At 41.4% G+C, this 20993-nt stretch overlaps 2 protein-coding genes across 6 annotated transcripts; one reads left to right on the top strand and one right to left on the bottom strand.

Moving 5' to 3' along the window:
* The first annotated feature begins 10953 nt into the window (after positions 1-10953).
* Positions 10954-11926, top strand: LOC6536755 (ubiquitin-conjugating enzyme E2 H). Its single transcript, XM_002097291.3, has 2 exons — positions 10954-11060; positions 11120-11926. The coding sequence occupies exon 2, from the start codon at positions 11218-11220 to the stop codon at positions 11839-11841; it is 624 nt and encodes a 207-aa protein (XP_002097327.2). The 5' UTR covers positions 10954-11060; positions 11120-11217; the 3' UTR covers positions 11842-11926.
* A 5384-nt stretch (positions 11927-17310) lies between these two features.
* On the bottom strand, positions 17311-19633 carry LOC6536754 (band 7 protein AGAP004871). 5 transcript variants are annotated; one of them, XM_039375887.2, is made up of 9 exons: positions 19605-19621; positions 19423-19543; positions 19213-19363; positions 18791-19153; positions 18570-18735; positions 18075-18510; positions 17972-18013; positions 17748-17810; positions 17311-17667 (listed from the first exon to the last, which is right to left on the bottom strand). In XM_039375887.2, exons 2-9 carry the CDS (start codon positions 19508-19510, stop codon positions 17609-17611), a joined length of 1368 nt encoding a protein of 455 aa, XP_039231821.1. In that variant the 5' UTR covers positions 19511-19543; positions 19605-19621; the 3' UTR covers positions 17311-17608. The 5 variants fall into 5 exon arrangements, 4 of the variants coding, with proteins under 4 accessions (XP_039231821.1, XP_002097326.3, XP_039231822.1 ...); XM_002097290.4 differs by having other exon boundaries at positions 19423-19633; XM_039375888.2 differs by lacking the exons at positions 19423-19543; positions 19605-19621 and having other exon boundaries at positions 18791-19148; positions 19213-19279.
* Positions 19634-20993: the final 1360 nt, after the last annotated feature.

Below are 20993 nucleotides of genomic sequence, written 5' to 3'. Positions count from 1 at the left end.
GAAAATAACGTTATCTGTACTAAAACCATACCTTTTTAATTACTGCACTTATGCTCTGGAGTAAGTAACACTTAACGTTTTATTCTTATATGGACATGAAGAATCCCACGAAATAACCGACAATTATCGAATTTTAATTTTCCATCTCTCCTCACACATGAATATTTTTCCGCTCCTTTTCGAAACCATAATAATATGATCATGAACTACTTTTTCCCGTCCGGTCCTTAACTTATTATTAATTGCTTTGGGCGTGGGAGGTTACTCGCCTGAATTGGGGAATGAGGAAGCGATGAGGGGACCAGAATGTAAATGATAAAAGTTGAAATATGTTTACCCGCGCTGGTGGGAAAAATAAGCTGCAAAACGTTTTAATAAAAGTATTTACTATTTTCCCGCACAGTTATTTTATTGTTGAGGGAAATCACTAAAAACTTTTCCATTGCGCAGCTACACGCCGCTCTTTTTTCTTTTTTCGCTTTTTTTGTATAATTTTTTCAAACATAATTTGAAACTGTTTTCGGGGGGCCAAAATGCAGAATCACGCTTCTGCCCTTATACTCGTATGCGCTGCCCCAGTGGCCTTGGACGCCAGAAAAGGAAAGCGAATCCCGCCCAAACACACACACACACACACACACAGGCGTAAATTCACCCACTTGAGCACGCACACACCCAAAGTGATGGGCAGGAAGGGAACAATACACATCCGCATCAGCCATGTTCCTGTCCATGTGGCCGCTGCTGTCCCGCCGCTTGGCCAGACCCAAAAATAAAACCATGGTCGACTTCCATCTGGATGTGGGACGCGTTGGACTCGTCGGACGCGTGTGTGGCAGTAGTAGTCATATAAAATGTTCGCACATATGCCAACTTGCTTTCCGCCATTTGCTGCAATATTAAAACAAAAGTAATGCGAAAGTGCTTTCCAACCCATCGCCCTCGTTGCCGCCCACAGAACGCCCCCTCTTCTCGCTCGTCTAGAAAGAAAACAAAACCGTAGATTAAAAATTTTTCGAAATTGTGTCTGGCATGCAACTATGTGGGGATATTTTAAAAACTGACCAGAGCATGGCATCATTCGCATTACTGACAACAACGTTGAACGGGTATGATGGAATTGCACAGCAAAAATGGACAAAAATTTGAAACAAAAAATAATAAAACTATGCTCAACATACTTTTATAAAGTATATACTTCTACTGCTAACTTGGTATCTAAACTTAAGGTACCATGCGACCGACTACACTTGTGGCTTAAAAAAATCAGTTTTTCTTGCCAAATACATAAACGAATTAACGATAATGGGCTTTTTCGCAGTTTATCTTGAAAGGGAATAGCAACCATGCGGTTCTTATAACTATAACTTGCTCTGGGGCACAAAAAATGACAAAAATGTGGCGAAATAAAACACTTTCGGCTGCATTCTGAAAACTTTCACTTAAAGCTGCGCTTTTGTCTTGCAGTTTGCCAGCGGTCGCATTTCATTAACTTCCGTTCAACTTTACGAAGACATTTCGAGTGACTCCTTGCAAGGACTGCTTTGTGCTTCGCATATCTCCATAATCACTTTCATTGCCGGAGAGAGAAAGAGCAATAAGAGCTTCTTAAATTGTGTCTTTTTAAATGTAAGCAAAATGTGGCTCAAAAAGGAAGCGGAGTAGGAAGGCAGTGGGGGCAATGCAATAACTTCCTTATAGACCGAAAACTTTATGGCTGCGCCAGCAGCTGCACTCGAGTCGCTATCAAATCCGAGTATTAAGCCCCTCCGGCTTTCAGTTCCTTTCCCCGTCGCAATGTTATTGTATTATAATGGTCTCCAGCGCGGACCAAGGCTGCATGGGGATGGGATCTGCGTATGTTCTATTTTTTAAGATATGCAAAATAAGTTGCAGTTGCTTTCGACAAAGGCGACTTGCAGACAAACACATCAGACATTGTGAAAAATAACTATGTGTGTATGTATATATGTACATATATGCTCTGTGCTATGTGTTATATTCTACATGCTATATGCTATATATGCGTATGCTTGTTGTGTTGGTCTGAGTGAAAAGTTTGCCGGGTACGCAGGAAAATTATAATTCTTCCTCTCTAAACAACGACTGGCCAAAGCAGGAAAGGACATGCTGAAAGAGCAGCAGTAGCAACTGACTGAGTGCCAGTAACTGTTGGCTTCTATGTGGCAGTTTTCCGGAAGTTTTCCAAATAAATTGCCCTAGATTCTGCTCGCCTTTAATATTTTATACATATTAAATGTACTTTCCTAATGACTTTTATAAATTGCTAAGGTCTTCGAGTGGAGGTTATTTAAAATGGATATCATTGAAATGCTCATTTAGTTATTTATGAAACATGTGCCCCGATAAACGTTCCTTGTATTAATTAATTGTTTAATTATTTCGATGTTCCTTTCATATTTATTTTGCATTTAATTAAATCATTTTTAATTACAGGGTTAATGAAAACAATGCGTTTTACATTGTTATTTAAATAAATAGCTATTAATATGGATTTGGTCGCTAATGAGCTATGCATTACTGCGTTATTTGTCTGAAATTAATGATTGTTTAATGTGCCTTTCGTGCATTTTAGTCCTTTTTGATATCGGATTTTTTGACTAATTGCTTTTGTTTATTTATAAGGGACAACAAATTTTTATGTTTATATTCTATACTATGTTACTTTCTAAATTTGGATAAGATCATACGAAAATGAACAGCGCAACAGCTTTAACTGTTTTCCAAGCAGAACTTATAATTGTTCTACCTTTTATATTGCACCCATTTTAAAGCCAGCCCCCTTTCCTGGTTTTCTCTGTGGCGTTTACTATTTCATTTTCCAGTCGAAGAAGTATTCGCACATAGTTTTGCCCGGCGGAATGTGCTAAAAGTGCCGGCAGGTAAAAATAATTGCGATTATACTCGCTATTTCTCCGCACACCAACACTAAAAGGAGTGGAGCTGGGAATTGCGGAGTAGGATGGGGAATTTACCTTTTCCGGACAGGCAGAAGATGGAGTGAATGTGTCCTGATGGCATTCTGGTTTCAGCAAAGGATCTTCCAGCTTAGCCCGCTTTTACACCCGTTTCCCATAGGAAAACACTATGTACTTTAACATTTTTGAAGTTTAATGAGCTTAAATATTTGTGACGCTTAAAAAGTTCCCAAGCTAATTAACTGTTTTAAAATTAAAGATTAAATGGTACATAAGTAATACATTTAATCAGTGAAGATTAATTATATTTACATTCATTGCCCTGAATGAAGCAAAACATTTAATAAAAGAATGCACCAATGCTTTTCAATAATATGTAAAAGTGTTTAACAGAAACAACCAGCTTTTCACCGATTTATATTTATTTTCCGCTTATTGAAAACTTTCATTTGACTTTTACAGTGCTTTTTTTATTTGTGTAAGCATATAGATAAACAAAGCCCGGCCCAATTAAGTTGATAGCCATTTAAGACAGTGATTAACAGACTGATAGGCAATAAGCGGCTGCACATGGGGCGTATGCGCGATTCGCGTACCAATTGGCGCATCTAAGTACCCTTTTCTTCGGTTTGCTACCTTCTCTGATTGCTTGCAGCTTAATTAGGAATAGGAAAAGTTTGCCGCATTGTTTGCCATTCGGTATTCCATTTTTGCCATCGTCAACATCATCAGCATCTTTCCCATCTGCTTGGGCTCTGTGCCATTGTTCCTTGAATTAGGTTTTGGTGAATGGACTGCAGTTGTCGCTTATCCTTATCTGCTTGTCCTTGTAATTATCAACCGAGGACCAAGGACGAAGGACCAAGGTGTCCTCTGCCCCCGCTCCCTGGGCCATTGTTTTCGAGTACTCAAATCGCGAATAATGCTTTCCACTCGGCTGATTCTGGCCAACTGGCAGATAAGATATGCCCAAGTCGAGATGGCGGCTTTAAGAATGCAGCCGCTTTAATTAGTGATTACGCATTTGCAGCACGTGCTACTTACTACTTGGCTCTTTTGCTGTGACGCAAGTTAATTAATTAATTATTGTTCTGGCATTCGTTTGGTAACAAATTTTGACACAATACAACTGCCAGCCCTCCATAAATTTACTCCAGCACTGACCTCCCGTTGCTCCTGTTGCGGGGTTTCATTAATAATTCAGCTCATATGAAACTGGGAGAAACTGCTGAATTGAGCAAGTGAAAGCGGGATAAATTAAGTTAATATCACATCAGCAGCAGTAACGGCAGTAGCAGCATCTGTTGCTGTGAAGTTCCCAATCCAGTAATCCATCCATGGCCAAAAATCAATACCCTTGGCATTTGACTGAAATATCTCTAGCTATTCGTTTCAATTTGTCAATCAAGATGACACAACAGGCCTGAAAAACAAAGCGAAAATTGAAATTAAAAACATCCAGACAGCATTGATCAAGAAAAATGTCCCGCCAAGTTTGAGGAGAAAATTCAGCTAACTTTACACGCACTGTGGCAAAATAATCCTTGCTTTGTTTTATGGCTTATAGCAATGTATATAAATGAGTTTTGAGCTGGCTTTGTGTTTTGCGGTAAAGTTCAATAAACTTTGCTTTGTTTATTTACAGAATTTTCTGGTTCCGTACTCCTGCGGTCGAGTTGAATTTTTATTTGATTTCGGTTGGATTTGTGTGAAGGGATTTTAAATTCGATTTGAAGAATTTCGGCCTTTTGGGAATTTTCACCGAAAATAGTCAGTTTAAGATTTTAATTGAAATGCCCTAACTTTTCGTTCACAAAGGATAATTGATTTAAATTGAACAAATATGCTTTAACTGAAACAAAAAGATTGAATTTAAACAGCTGCACATTTTTTTCCATTCAAAGAAGCTTTTAGTTTTGTTTAACCCCTAATCATATTTGAATAGCAAAACTCATTTAATTTTCCTGCTCAATTTGATACGTTTTAATTGCAAAATTATAGCTGCTGGCAAATTAGAGGAACATGTGTGTAAACTTACCGACATTAACTAAACACAATTTTTGCTCATATTCTGGATGAAAACTAAGAGCTTTTCCGACCTTCACTTGGTAGTTTTAATATTTTACTTCTAACTTTTTATCCGCTCTAATTGCATGTTGCACTCAGGCAAAAGGTTTATATACACACTTGTTTGAATATATGTATATTTTTCTAAAAATAAAATAACTGCAGTCCGACTGTCATATGCCCGTCAACACAGACAATGTTTTGCACACATATCGCATTCAACTATTTGAACAGCTTCCGAAATGCGCATAAAAAACTTTTACAATAAATCAGAAAATTTGTAAAACATTACACACGCTGCCATAAACTTACTTTACATTGATGTCGGTCTCGGGCAGATTTGTTGCAAAATGTTCGGCACCAAATGGAAATTTGTTTACCAAGCTGTTCATGCAGCAGGCTTTTGTATTTTATCTGGCCTGTCGCAAGAGTTTGCATTATTTGGCGAGAGTAATTTCCAAATTTAGTCACTCTTTCTATGGCGCTAAAAATGTACCTAGAATAACGAATAAAAGCTCATTAACAATGGTATACATTTGTGCATCTTTAAAAGTTTGTTTTAACTATTATATAAAGATTGAATGGTAGGTTTTTTTAGATTTTTTTGTATATTTTAAAGGAAAATAGCAGGGATTTACAATGAACATACGTTAGCCTATGAGGGTGTTTTAGATTTTAGGTTTATTATACGAACCACTCCATAAGTAAGAGCAAAAGAATTACTGAATAATCACTAATCCATATGTGATTGTTGGGAGTCATGCAATTATATTGGTATATTATAATTGATTAGTTACGTAACAAGTAGCTCAAGTTCCTGTTTCTCTACTAAAGCTTTTCTACTTGTTTCTTTCCATATTGTTAAATATGGCTCGAACAATGTTTTATTAAAGTCTTAGCTGAACTGGACTTCATTGTTGGCTGGCGGGGGCAATCAATGTCCGTGACGAGTGAACGATTTAACGATTATGGCGATAAAGAGATTTATCGGCGAACGAGTCAACTGAAGCTATTCAAACACACGCCCACTTCAGACAATCCACTTCCTTTTTGAGGAAGCCAAGGACCAAGGATATGGCGCGTAAGGACTCGCGTGTGTTTTATTGAGCACTAGACTGCACTCGCATTTGGGAGCGATTAAAATCGATTTAATCCATTGCCGGCATAAATCAACCAGCCAAAATCATCTGCTGGCGAAGGTCAAAACGTCACCACCCCGTTTTTTCGCCCCAAATGATGAACGGGATTACATGTAGGCATATAAACATTACTGCAAGAGTATATTCATCTACGAGTGGTCTTTGGTTGACAGCATTTATCGGTATTGTCATAGAGGGAAATCGTCATTCATCATCTGTGCTTGCTATCCTTGTAGGAAAAAATATTATTTACAAACTCCCTTGCTGAGCGATCGATGTGAAGCCTTTAAAATGCAAATGTTTTATTTATATTGCGGAAAAAGAGACGATGAAAAACGTATTATTGATGTTCCCTATTGTTGGGTTTACTTGAAAAAACTGCAACATTTCGGAACAACAAAGTGCAAACAAAGGCCCTTTCATACCAGCATACCAATGTTTCCAGCTATATCTCTCAATATCGCTGCAAGAAATCCTTGTTTTTACTGGCAAGCGACATGCATAGCTTGGATCTTAAAGAGAAAACAAGTTGCGACACTTTAAGAATATGAAAGTAGTTTTCTAAATGGCTGACCCCGGTCACATCTTGGAAATATTATTATGACCCCACTGAGTGGAAAATTACTTCGCTTGTTGCATTCCATTCAGCTTCACTCCAATTTCCAGCTGCATCTCCATTCGAGCTCCGTTCGCATCGCGTTCATCCATAAATATTCATGTGTCCTAATCGGTTTATGACTGCCATAATCGCCAGCACTTTGCACGTCTTTTGGTCATGAAGTTGGCTTTACTTTCCTCGCTATTTTTTCACTCTTCCATTTCAGTATTCAGCGTCGACATATGTCAGAAATGGAACATGGGTTAATCTTAAGCCCTGTTTTTAAACAGATCGAAGGTTCTATTTAGGTCGTTCTTTTAACTGTTCCATCCATAAAAATCTATTAATCTCGCTGAGAGGTTTACTGCATTAAGATTGTGAAATACCAGCCGCTCAAGTATAGCTACATATATAGGTGTAGAACTTTCCTGCTAATACAAATAGTTATTTTGTAGCGTTACTCGGGCGTATACGCAATATTTACTTAAAGACAGTATTTTTCGATTTTTCTGGGTTGCTCATCCCAAAATGTATGCTTAAGTCCTCTGCTGACATTTTAAAATATACCCAAAGCATACGAGCTCCTTGGGATTTAGTGCACGCAATCACAAATCTCATTCGAAACGAAAAAAATATTCAATAAAAATGGAATTCGACTTACATACGAGTATGTGTGCGTTACAGCCAAATGTCATCAAAGAAAAAGCGCGTATATTTACGCGACATATTTACGGCGTTTTAAATGAAAGCACGTGTTTAGCAAGGCAAGCGATGGCGCTTATGCCCCAAATATCGCACCTAACTCGCGACACAAAAAATAAACAGCGAAGGTACAAGCAAATGTTGCACGAGCATCGGCATCAGCATCGGCCAAACCAGGCAACCTGAAACGAGACCGTAAAATGGCGAACGTTGGCAATAAAAACTAGAACAACTGCCAGTGGGCCAAAAGCTGGGGCAATTGGGCAGGCTGGGAGTGGGTGTGGGTTGTTCTAAGCGCGGGCAGGTGGAGCGCATTACTTTGAAAGTACATTGAGCTTGAAAATGACTTTGTAAATGGCGCTCGACAAATATTTTATTACTGGGGAACAGCAACAATTTACTTTGTTTCCCCCCCACCAGTTTTCCCTGAGTTTGGCTGCCACTTTTCTCTGGTCCACAGTTTTTTCACACCGTGTTTCACTTTAATTTTAAATCAAACAATTATTAGCACCACTGCTTTCCCCCTTGAGTTTCGTCGTTCTTGTTAAAATAATTGGCTTGTAGTTCTCGGGTTTCTTGCTACTTTTTGATTTATTAGTAAAGAAACCTTCTTTTTATTTATTCATTTATACCACAAAATATAATTCATTTTAGATTTCTAACTTATTTTAAAATATACTATAGAATTTAAGAGTGAAAAGTCAGAGGAAAGAATTAATTAGAATATATGCATTGGCACAAATTGCCAAAATGCTTTTATCATTAGAAATTGAGACCAAAAAGCCACGGAAATCAAAAAACACTGATCCCTGCTAATCCAAAATCATGCATAAATCAACGGATATTATATTCGTTTTAATGCAAGCTTTATAATCGATGACAACGAAAATCCCATTTAATTCCTTCTTTATTGGCTAAAATTTGTTGTTCATTTTAGCGCCTGCTGCGAAATTTAATTAAAAATTATCAAGTTAATTTCACAAATTTGTGTGTATTTCACTACCTCCACGGGGAGTGTCCACCAGTTCCGGCGAAGAATGCCTCCAGGGGCGGCACAAAGGGGCGACAACGGGTTGGCGCTGGGCTGAGTTATGGAATGTTGCCAAAATGCCAGCGGGTTAGACCTGCGGTTGCGGTTTGCCCTGTTCTGGCCCGAACGAGTCCGGATTCCTGGACTGGTGCTGGCGATGGCGATGGCTATGGCGCTCTGGTACTCCACGTTTCTGGCTTTTGAGTTATCCTTTTCGCGGTTACCTTTTGTCGCTTGCCATTGTGTTAGCTGGTCCATTGTTTGAAAATTCGTGGATTGGGCGGGGCTCGAGTAAAGAGTGGTTGTGCTCACAACTGTTTGAGCCTGGCCATTGTTTTGGTGCCTAGTAAAGGATTTTTTTTTCCCTGGTTTCGCTGCTTTCACTTGTTGAAGTGTTGACTTTGACGTGGTCAATGCTTGGGCGCCATAACAGCTTCATTACGGTGCCCGTTCCCAGTACCCAGTTGATTACAATTCACGAAATTAACGCCCATGCTGAGATTACTCCTTAATGCCTCTGCCAAAGAGATAACCCACCCATCTTCACCCCGGGCAGCAATTTCTGAGAGTCATCCTTGGGCTGCCGCGCGTAGTTTGCATTAATTTCGCGTTAATTTTCCGCGATAATCGTATTTCTTCCTATAATAGTCTGAAACTGGTTCTCGGGGCGGAGACTCGCATATTGCTTTAATGGCGGCTAAAAAGCTTTTAATGTCATCTATTTGAGATTTTATTTATGCACTCGAAAATCACATTGAAGCCTGGCTACTTTCCTTTTTGTTTGCTGGCCTGCGGATTCAATGCGAAAGTTCGTTTATATATATCTACTTAAAAGACAGCGCTGGCAGGCAAACTAGTCTGGAATTTTAATGGCGCGCGTATATATATTGCAATTACTTTTCTGTAGATAAAGGAATTGAAACTTTCTATATTGATTTGTATAGCTAACTTTGTGATGAGCGTAAAGCTGTTTTTTTATTGATTCCTGTAATTAAGTTTGCTTTCCGTACTCTATGTCAGATTAGCAAAGGATATAGTCATTTAAAGGTGTACCCCTTTTGGGGTACCTACCTAAATAAATTATATTATTACCGTAGCCATTATAAATAAATTCAAGCATATAAAACAGATATAGGATATTGACGTTTTTGTTCTTCGATGTCCAACTCCAATTTTCGGTATTTCAAGCGAGTTTCAAAGCGTTTTTTCATTGTAATCCCAAATCGGTTTTGTTTGATTTGCTGTCCATGGCTGGCAAATTAAAAGTCGCATGAATTGGCCCTAGCAAACAGTGGTGGGGCTTATTCCATGGATTTTGTTACAGGGGGTTAGAGGATTGGGGGGTTGGGGAAATGAGCAATGGACCTTCAACAAAATTCTAATTATTCATTGTCGACGCGCCGCTCGCTGACAGCGAAAACAATGAGCGCACTCAACTGTGAAAACTGCAACAAAGCGCATTCCAAACCCAGACTGAAAAAAAGAAAGGGGAACGGCGCCGAGGGGGGTTAAAAATGCGGGGGGAGTGACGCATTTACTGTCGCACTAAAAATAAAGCTTCGGGCCAAAGGATTCGCCAGCCATGAGAAACATTGTCAACATTTTTTACAATTTTCTAGTCGTTATTTACCATTGTTTCAGCTCCGACCATTGTAGGAGATGCACAAACACAGATTCAGATACAGATACAGATGGAGATGGAGATACAAATATAGATGCGCAGATACAGATGCATTCCCTTAGATACGGGTGCTTGTATCCATGACTGTTGGCTATGGCAGCAATTTGCAGCATTTAGTACGAGTCCATTTAACTTTAATGCACTCTCACTCTGGGGTTTCATTGGAGTTATCACAGCTTCCTTTATGGAAACGCCAGCAGACGATCTTTGATTTATTGCCAGCAGTCGGAAAAGCATTCAACTTGCAATGTCCACTTATAGAAGTGGGTGATTTCGGTTGCAAGGACGCAGCTCATCCTTCTTGTGCTCACTTGTCATTGCCTTGGGTCATTCGGCTGGATCCCCGGTGCCCAATTGCAAACAGTTGGCATTACGGCCAAAATACTTTGCCCAACTATCTGACCCACGCCCAATTAATGAATACTCGGCCCAGAGCCAAAATCCGCTTAGACGCAATGCGACACGTCCGAAAAAAACAAAAACCTGGCAAAACTAGGGAGACCAGAAATAAAAAGCTCTATAAATTCTCACTTTCACGGGCTATCGATTTGGGTTAGGCTTTCGAAATTGGCAGCAGAACAAAATCAAAAAAGTAAGGATTGAAATAAACAAATATTTAAATTTCACATACGAGTATGGTACTCTTTACTAAAATTGTAATACTGACACAAGTTAGAATAAGTCTATATAGAAACGAATTATAATGTCCTGAAATTCATTTTTCTTTATTTCGAATATTCAATTTTATTTTTAACATAAACTCAAATTAGATTTAAATCAAGCAAGCCAAGCATTTTTGAATTTGTTACCTGGCTTTGTTTGGCAGGCTAGAGTAGGCGGTAGTTTTATACATATTTGTAATAAATTTCAATGAAAAAGGAGCAAAATTCTGGATTGATTTTATGTGAGTACAAAATCGCATACACAACTCCACCAATGGAGATTAACCAACCCAAACGCCAGCTGCATAGTTTTGAAGGTACCTCTGTGTAGCAGACGTGTGCACTCAAAATCCCAGTAGATCCATTTCGGAGGCGGCACAGGACAGAGCGCCAGAATACATGATGGCTGAGCAAATGGTGGTGAACACAACGTTGCCAATGGCGGGGCGGCGCCTGGACCGGGATGTTAACCGGCTGCTGGCCTCGGGCTACCGGACCACCGTGGATGACAACATGGCCAATCTGGATGTTTGCCTCGAGGGGCCACTGGGCAGCGCCTACGAGGGCGGCGTTTGGACAGTCAATGTGACTATGCCGCAGGAGTATCCGCTGAAGGCGCCGCGCATTCGCTTTGTCACCAAGATCCTGCACCCAAACATCGAGTTCATCACGGGCCTGGTCTGCATGAATGTCTTGAAGCAGGCCTGGTCATCCAGCTATGACCTGGTCAACATATTCGAAACCTTTCTGCCACAGCTGCTGCGTCACCCGAATCCGCACGACTCACTGAATCACCGGGCCGCCGCCATCATGAAGCACTCGGAAAAACTATTCCGTGAGCACGTCATCCTTTGCATGAAGACGTACGCCATGCCCGCCATCCTTCCGACACGACAACTGGTGGAGGAGGGACTCGAGAAACGTTCCTCGGATCTCAGCCTATCCGACCTGCTGACGGACTCGGATGATGACGAGGATGGAAACGGGAACAACGCCCACATCGCCCTGCCAGGATCAAGCTAACTATTGAGTATTTGGAAGGTCTTTTTTGTGTCTGTGTATGAGAATAGTTTGTATATGGACAAATATATCGAAATTTGAAGTATGATTGGCCATGGTCTTCATCTCAAGTTTTTGGGGGACCACACCCTATTCTAATTCAAGATATTCCTCAATACGAGTTCATGGCAATTAACAATTTTATGGCTTGTCCAATGTCTTGAAGAAATGTTTGACATTAAATTGTGCGCCCTAATTGTGTCAAGTGAGATCAAACCAGATTGCTGTAATGTTCCGATAAGAAATTAATTTCGCTCCATTAAGGTCAATTACAAATTCAAGGGCCATCATTAAAGCTGATGCCAACTTCATTCAACACAGACGAAAGGGCTACGAACAGGTGATTTCTGATTAATTTGTCTGATTAGGCAAAATGCCAGAAAGGTTTTGGTAATCCCATTATGTGGCTCAATTCAAAAGTGCAGTCATGTGAATACAACGATTTAATTGTGATAATTATTTAAACAATTGTTTTTGAAAGCCCAAGAGGCTACACTTTGCTGATGACAGTTAAAGGTTTGAAAGCCATAACAATGGTGTTAAATGGTGGATGAATTGTATTTGATAGGTTTGACTGTGGAATGGGTGAAACGGTTGCCAATTTAAGCTGAACTTAAAGGCTGGCAAACAATCGGTAATTGGTTGGTTTTCGAAAGGAGTATCCATTGTCTGTACAACTTTTCTGCTGCCTTTCTAGTTAAGACTCTAAAGGGGGTGGCAAACCAATCTATATCTCTGGGAAAAAAATTCGATAAGTGATGATTCCCAAAACTGACGAAATGAATTCGTCTGCCTGTCCCCAAAACTGGTCGAACACGATGATGATGTGGTGATGGGAGATGGGGGATGGAGACCATCTAGACGTGAATTTGGCTTTATTGACGCCTGCTACTTGGCCTGGTCTGAATGTCTGACTGAATGGCTGGCCACCTACCTTCCCGCCTGAACGCCCTCCCGCCCATCAGTCCCAGAAACCATGGCCAATGTGAGTGCAGTGTTCCAGACAGTTGGCAGGCAATTCTGGCTAGGATGAGGGACTGCAGGGGTTTTGGCCAGGTCGAATGCCTGCCTGTCTGGGTGTTCTGCCATCGAATTAGAATACGATGTGGCCCACTCTCTTCGTTTGACCGGGAACGAATTTATGCAATAGTCTTTGCCATTTTCGAACCTAAATGACTTTATCTTCACATTTCCACAGCGAGATGATGTCTTTAGTGAGACATTCGATTGAAAATGATGTGGTCTGATAAACGAAATGCAGTTGGAATGATATCGTTTTTTCTCTTTGAGGTACAATCACGTGGCTTTCTTTAAATTTTGCGTATACTTCGATATTCTGGCAAGTATACAAGCCATTAATCACATAGACACAAATAATCAGAACATAATTTTTTATCTTTTATAACATTTAATCAACAAATTCAATGCCTCTTCAGCATTATTGCAATTTTCATTTTCAACCACCATCTTGGCTTTTGATTTAATTTTTTGCCTGAAGCATTTTCTCAATTAAATTTCCGAAAAATTCGCTCGGATCAAACAAGTTTCATTCGCCTGCCAACTGCAGGTAAATGTTTACTTCCAAAATCCTGGTATCAAAAGGAACAGTCTACATGGGCTTGACATTTAATAAAATGTATATCAATCATTTAATCAAACAGCTTCCATAAAACATTTTGGGCTAGACATCTGTGAGCCCCCCCTGACTTAAACGGAAAATCCTTGAGCAAGACGCTGAATTTACTTTTCAATGGCCAACTGAATGGGTCAATAGACGGTTAAAGCCAACTGTCCTGGAATCGAGCATGCATCCGCTAGCGCTAATTTATTCAAGTCAATTGACTCGCAGCGAGGCGAGTCGAGTTTAGTTGACCCTGCACGGTAATGCCACGCGGAGGCTAGCCTCATTAGCATATTCTAATTAATTTATATTATTCCAGAATGCACAGAACTTAATTGGTATGGACCACTTAGTTAATGAAATTGAAGCTGCCGACAGGCTGGGACTGTCTCCAGCCCTTTGGAAGAGTCGTCCTCTCCTTTAATTCCGGTATTCATGCCAAATTCTTAGCTTCTGACAATTTGGCGTGACTGGGAATGAAAACCAGGCACTTCGCTTGTACTTGATGGAAAGTTTGCAGTGGTACAGGGTTGACAACATTCCACAACAATCTTTGCGAATCCGCCCTCTTTGGACACATTCTCATTAAGGAGCAGCTCCTTTCACGAGAGTTCCCGAGTTGTTGGCAAACAAAATTCGGTCTCCGTCTTCGCCGAGTTAGTTATGACTGCCAACTTTGCGACACACAATTTGCATTTGGGTTTCCCTCCACCTGGCCAAGGAGTTCCACTGCTTGCAAGTTATTTCTTTCGCCCTGTTTGACAACCAAAGGACATGTGTTCCAGTTCCTCGAAGGACCTTATTCCTCTCTCTCTCTCGCTTTCTCACTCGGCTAATTTATGCCAAGACAGTAGTTTGTTGATGATGAACAAGATGGGGATACGATTGTCGAAGACACACCTTTGTGTGTGTCCCCGCATAAATGTCTTGTTAATTTCTGAAAACCCAGGCAATCGTTGCCTCCACTCAAAGGTACTCAACATTCCGTAGGACTAACCACACTTTGAGACCCTTGAGAGTTCTCCGGCACGGCGGTTTGGCTTACCGGGTTTTCCCCTCCCCCAACATGACCATTGTTTGCCTACACAATTGGATCCCTACCGCCACCTTAGAGCCCAACTGGTGGCTGGGAATGTGCAATGTCAGGGATTGAAGCCGTGTCTTTGGACATACGCCAAACAATGCAGCTTCAATTACCAGGCAGCTTACAGCTTCTTTAGCTAGGAATGTTTTTGTTCCAAGCCTTGGTGGTTAGGCTCGAGGAAGGAACCCGATTCCGACTGGAATGATTGTTTGCGAACACACACCTTCCGTGGCAACCCAAAGTTTTCTTAATCATGCAGACACTGTGGAGCATCTCAATTAGGAGTTTTACCTGAAATAGAAGAGGGTTTCGTACGCTATTGGCATATGCTTAGACAGCTTAAGATTGAATTGCTTAGTAATTTTATTAAACATAATAATGTTAGCCGATTGCTCGTAACCGAATAATTCATCAAAAGAAAAGATTTCCCTGCAATTCTCGATAAAGACAGTAATCATCCATCTGCCCTTAAGATAAATCTAAGCGGATGTAAGAAAACTCCAAACACTTCCGAGAAAATCACATCCAACCTTGAACTGGAATGCGAATGATAGAGTAAGGCAGTGAATGCCACTCAGGTCTGCCCCATTCAAATTGCTGGACATTAAACGGATGTCGATAAATGAGATTGACAATGACAAACACGAAAGCGAAAAAGTAGCCAGAAAGGAGAGCGAGCTCCCCCAGCTCCGCAGAGTCAATAAAATCCCCAAAAAGCAAAATCCCCACAGTGAGGTCACTGGGATAAGCTAAAAAAGGGAAATGTTAAACCAAAGCGGAGAGATCTGAGTGACAGCTGAACCTCTGCGCCCCGCTTCCTTTTAGCCCCTTTACCCCCTTCTCGTTCATGGGCCCGTCTCCGGGTTAACAGATGGCAGAACATATACGGTCACAGTGCCACATATGTCAACCGGAGCCAGTCCGGATGATTGCAGGCCAGTGGTGGTACACTCACAAAAGCCAACTCTACTTTACTTTACTTTAGTATCTGCTATCCAAAGTCCATAAACTAGTTTACTCCAGGATACTCCATTGAACCTAAAACAAGATATGGATTCTAGAATATATTAACCCATATACTATTTCTGATAAGAAGCATTAAAGATTTGCATAAATAGGTATTTCATTTCCTCTCTTTGGCTAGCAAAAACCAAATTAATTTTTTAAGTGCTGCAACGGGTTAGGAAGGCACAGGAGATGGTCAACTGAAATGAGCAAATGTCAAGTGCACGCCCGAAGAAGGAAGGCGAAAACAAATCAAAGCCAATGGCATAGTCGGCATTTGTCAGCGTTTTGTTTAAACGTAAATTAAAGAATCTACGTTCCGGGGGGAACAGGGACTTTGTAATCCACACATTTTCATGTGGTAGATTGCTTATTTGGCTGTTGGCCACTTGGCGAGAGTGGCAAGTGCAAACATGGGTTCCCGGCATCTGAGCGCCACTTTCTGCTGCTGGTGCTGCTGCTGCTGTTGCTACTGCTGCATGTGCCATTTGCATAAATCAAATTTGAATTTGCATTGCTACCTGCAACGAGCAGCTGCAGTGGGTGAGAAAGAGCCACCGCAGCTGCAGCTGCTGCTCCTACCTCCTGTCGCAAAACTCAAAGCTCCGTTCTCCGCAGGCACACACTCATGCTGCCAGGTATTCCAGCTGGATAAACACGTTCACACAAAGAAGGATGAGTGCGGAAGGATCCACCTGTGAGTGTGAGTGTGAGAGTGTGTGCTCGAACACGCACAGGGCAATGAGCACGCAGCCAAACTTACGCACGCTCGTCTGCCACACAGCCACGCAAAAACAAATGAGAATGCAAACACACACAGGCACAGGCGCAAACAGCGACAAAGCACTGCCAAAAACTCACTTCCGACAAAAGAAGCCCAAACGATGTGCCATTAAATGCTAAAAAGCCAGTCAAAACTCCAGAGTCAAATGCCTCGAGGTAAAACTTTCCGCACTCTCTGTTTATAGCATACTTTTCTGCGCTCGTGGGAGCTCAGCTATAGAAATCATTCTATAACCTTTGCTATTTCCACAAGTGAAAATACTATTAACCCAATGAAGGATCTAATTAATTTTTAATCTTCTACTATAGATCCAAGCTTAAGGGTTTAGCAGTGGTTGTGAAAAGCGTTCTCCTACAAAATATTACTTATACATCATATAACATACATTTTATTAAAAAAAATGGTAAAATGTAATAGTTTAGATCTGCAGTTCTTAATCTTTTTAGCTTCTGACACTTTGGTAGGTTGTAGCTATTGTTGTCAAGCTCACATTTCCTTTGATTTCTTTGCAATTTCTTGCACATTAGCTGAAGAACTTTTGTGGCTACGTTACGATGCACACACACACGCTCGAAATTCGTGCCCACACATACAGAAAGTGCATTAACATCCTACCACGCCCACAGCCCACTTTGTGGCAACTTTTTGCCTTGTCCAAATTAAATAATGCGCAAAGTTGGGCCAATTTATAATGTTACTCCGAAATTGTTGAGTGACTTTTGAGTATATTTTTTGCTGTCTGAGATAATTGCGAGATAATTGGTTCGCTTGATAATTTCAGATTTATGACAGTAAGAAATGCAAAGAACTTGGAAAGTAGCAGAATAGAATTGTCATTTCAAGATTCATGGTTTAGTTTATAGTTGAAGATGAAAGACCTAAGGCCTTTAATAATATTGTCGGGATAGAGGCTTAACTGTATTTTATCCCACATTGAAGTATGGACTCGAAAACTCTCAATTTATTAACAGAGATAAATTGCCACCCGAGATTCATTCTCACCGCGAGTGAAAAATACCCAGTGTTCGGCTATTTTTTATCGTGTCCCAAAAAAACCGCTTGGAGGCCATTCAATGGCAGTGTCAATGTCGCTCCGGTGGAAAGGGGAGCAGGGATAATGCCCTTCAATCAAGTTTGTGGTGCCATTGGCTGACGTGACTGTTGCTCATTTCACGCTTGGCCTTCCCATTGTCCTGCTGCCAGGAGGCTGTCAGGAGGCTGCCAGCCCGCCGGCTGATTACCAACGAGTTTGCAGGAAGTCCCGATAAGATTGCAGGTCCATAAACGCCAGCCCTCCTGTTGGAGAAGAAATTTCGAAACAGGAGGTGGTTAGAGGAGGTGGGACCACAAATCACTTCGTATTTCATATCACTCGCCTGGTCGCCGTGGAGCAGTGCGCTTCTGATTCGCCTCGGCAGTGTCAACGTCATCGGCAAATTCTAAAAACAAGAATAATAAAAAGCGTTAATACAAGTATATCTTATGGTGCAGAAAGCTTTAATAGTAACATTCAAATAATTAAGCACATGCCAGCATTAGCTGTGACTACTTAATCTATTAAATTATTTGAGTGTAGAAAATTTTAAATTATAGGCCATACTCGCAGGACTTCGTTTGACAGATTCCATTTCATAGGCGACGTCTAGAAAATATGATAATCAATATCACATTAAACTTTCTTTAGCAAACGGTGTTTTATATACATGTGGGTCTCCGATTTCCTTCATCTATCCTTTCTTCTTGGCCTTCGTGGGTTTTTTGATTTAATGCTAGGACTTCACCAGTTCCGTCCAAGACACTCTTTGAGAAGCAGGGTTCATTTGGGTCACTTGATTTGTCACCAGCTGTAGAAGTCTGTTGCTTCTCGTCCTTACCAGCAAAGATAAATTTGGACAAAATTCCTCCACTACTTCCGTCAGTGAAACGAACAGGACCACCACCTTCCTTTCGGGTTTCCGTGCTACCTCCGGCATCATCGTCCTTCTTAGTTTCCTTGCCACCACCACTTCCACCATCACCGTCTTTTTTCTGCCCTTCCTTGCCAGTCATAAAGGGTTCCATAATCTCCAGGGGAATAGGGTAAATTATCCTAACTCTTCGCTCCGAGGCGATCGATGACAGGATCTGCAGATGCCTCAGCTAAACCAGAAAATAAAAAAGAGTGTATTAATTTCAGAAGCTAGAGCCCTTACTCTTACCTGAAGTGTAATCTTGTTCTCTGACATCACATCGGAGGCCTCCTTCAGCGCCTTTGAAGCCTTAAGCTCACCTTCGGCCAGAATAATCTTGGCACGCGCTTCCCTCACAGCTTCAGCCTCGCTGGCCAAGGATCTTTCGAGACTAGTTGGCAATGTGATGTCCATTCTATTTTTGATACATATATTAACTAATTGATTTTTGTAAGATAGCATTTGCATACACATCCACCCGCTCAACGCGAACTCCCCAGCGATATGTGATTCCTGACACTGCCTGCTGGATTTCCTTGGAGAGTTGCTGCCTGGAGGTCAAGAGGACATTGAGCGTTTTTGTTCCCACCACATTACGCAGCGTGACCTGGGAAATCAGCTCGGTGGCCTGTTTTGCATCGTCCACTTGGATAATCGAGTCGATGGGACTGTAAATGGAATAGTACACGACGGCATTTACGGTAATCGTCACCGAGTCCTTTGTAAGCACATCCTGCGGGCGAACATTGGCCACATCGGTGCGCATATCTACTTGGTGAATTTCATCGATGCACGGAAGGATAAACACCAAGCCCGGACCTCGAAGACCTTTCCTGGGTGAGATAGAGGTCGTATTAGACATCAGAAGCTGGTAAACGACGGAAAAGTCCACCTAAGACGACCTAGCCGAAGTATAATCATTCTAGAGTACTCGGGAACTGTGGTTAGGCAAACCAGTATGGAAAGGGGGAACATTAAGATCACAAGGAACCAGCAAATTATCACTAGAACCGTCTCGGACGTGGAATCCTTAACGTCCTCAGCTGGAAAATAGGCAGGCTTATTAGAAAAGAACCGGTAGATTTGGCTTAATTGCTCATACAGGTTTGAATGTATCGACTTGGCGGAGGCTTAGCACCACCATCAGCTGAAGGTCGTCTAAATTCCTTCGTTTGGTCAGGTTTACTCATCCCCCCATTAGATGCCGCATCTTTCTTGTCATTCTGCTCGTTCATAACGCCGAATTTAATAATAGATTTTAGTATACAAAAAATATTTCGTTACTTGTGGTGTGTATGATGTTTCATTCAAAGCTAACACTACGAAATAAAATATTTGACCCAGGAAGACTCCGGATATACCCCTATGAATATTCCCATTTATTTTTGCCATGCAAGTGTGGAAAATTCGAGCAAATAAGAGGGTGTTGAATTGCACATAACCCGCAAGAGCTCATAAATTTCCCTTTTTTCCAGCTAGAAGAGCTCAAATGCAACCCATTCACTGTCGACCCACAAAAACACCAAAAGTGCACATTACTCTGCTTATAAGCAAGCCACATTTTCCCAGGGAACTCGTCGGTGACAGCAGGGGAAAATGTTCAGCATGTGAGATGAGGGATCGGAAGCTAATGGAAATACATATTGGGCAAAGATGTAACCGGCGGCTTTGGTGCCATAAGAATATTCGCGATTCTGGTGTTCATTTGAAAAATGGCACTAATTAGCAGATACCAAATTAGGTGGACAATACGCCAAACAGTGTAAAATATCAAATGAGAGTAGAGTACTTGGAATAATTTATTAATGGAAACTTCTTTTGCTATCGCAGGTTATTCATTCTAAACTTTTCCAACTTTAAAAGTAGCAGCGTTATTGAAAACTTATTCTATATGAAGTGTCCTGCCGACATATCGCTCTCGAAGTTATTAAGTATTTCCCTATTGCTGTTAAAACTTTGAAACGCACTGTACCGTAGGCCAGAGGTGCCGCGCTAAAAGTGTCAAAATCTGACATGGAAAAATGAACCCAACAAGAAGAGCTCCTAATTTTAGTAACAAAAGCCGTTTGGCGGGCTTCTTGCCAGCACCCTTTGTGACGCGGAAAACCCAAAGCACTGTGCAAAGTTGGAAAAGTGGCCGGAAGAAGAAGACTGGATGGCGAGAAGGCTTCTCCGATGAATACACCTGGCGGCGTGAACGTGACGATGACTGGCACGATAGCATTGAAATATTAACTTGGCCAACTCAGCGTTGCCCCGCGAAAAGATTCCCGGATGATGGGGCTGCCCAATTTTGCCGGCTCCCATCGCGGGCAATTATAATTAGATGTGACTGACGGTGGGAGCTCAATTAAAAGCCACGTGGCTGGGCGAGCACCCAAAATTGGGTTAAAACGTGCAGCGACAAATGCGCGTGTGGAAATGCAGCGGCCAAAAAACCGCTCGAAAATTGTTTCTATTTCAATTTGCCAGCTTGGTTTTCGGGTTTGGGGTTTCGAGTTTCGAGTTTCGGGGTGCGGAAGCGTGACATTTGGACTATGCCGATATTTATGCTTTCCCGGGCTCAAATACCCACATTTACACAACTTTCGGTTGTGGTAGGCAAGGGCCTCTACAGCGGGTGGACCCACAGGGGGTGGGTGTGGTGGAAAAGTTTTCGTTTTCGTTTCGTTT

Source organism: Drosophila yakuba, chromosome 3R (genome assembly GCF_016746365.2).
Source record: "Drosophila yakuba strain Tai18E2 chromosome 3R, Prin_Dyak_Tai18E2_2.1, whole genome shotgun sequence".
Taxonomy (NCBI): domain Eukaryota; kingdom Metazoa; phylum Arthropoda; class Insecta; order Diptera; family Drosophilidae; genus Drosophila; species Drosophila yakuba.
Note: the sequence above shows the minus strand (reverse complement) of the source record. Positions and strands in the feature narration are given on the sequence as shown.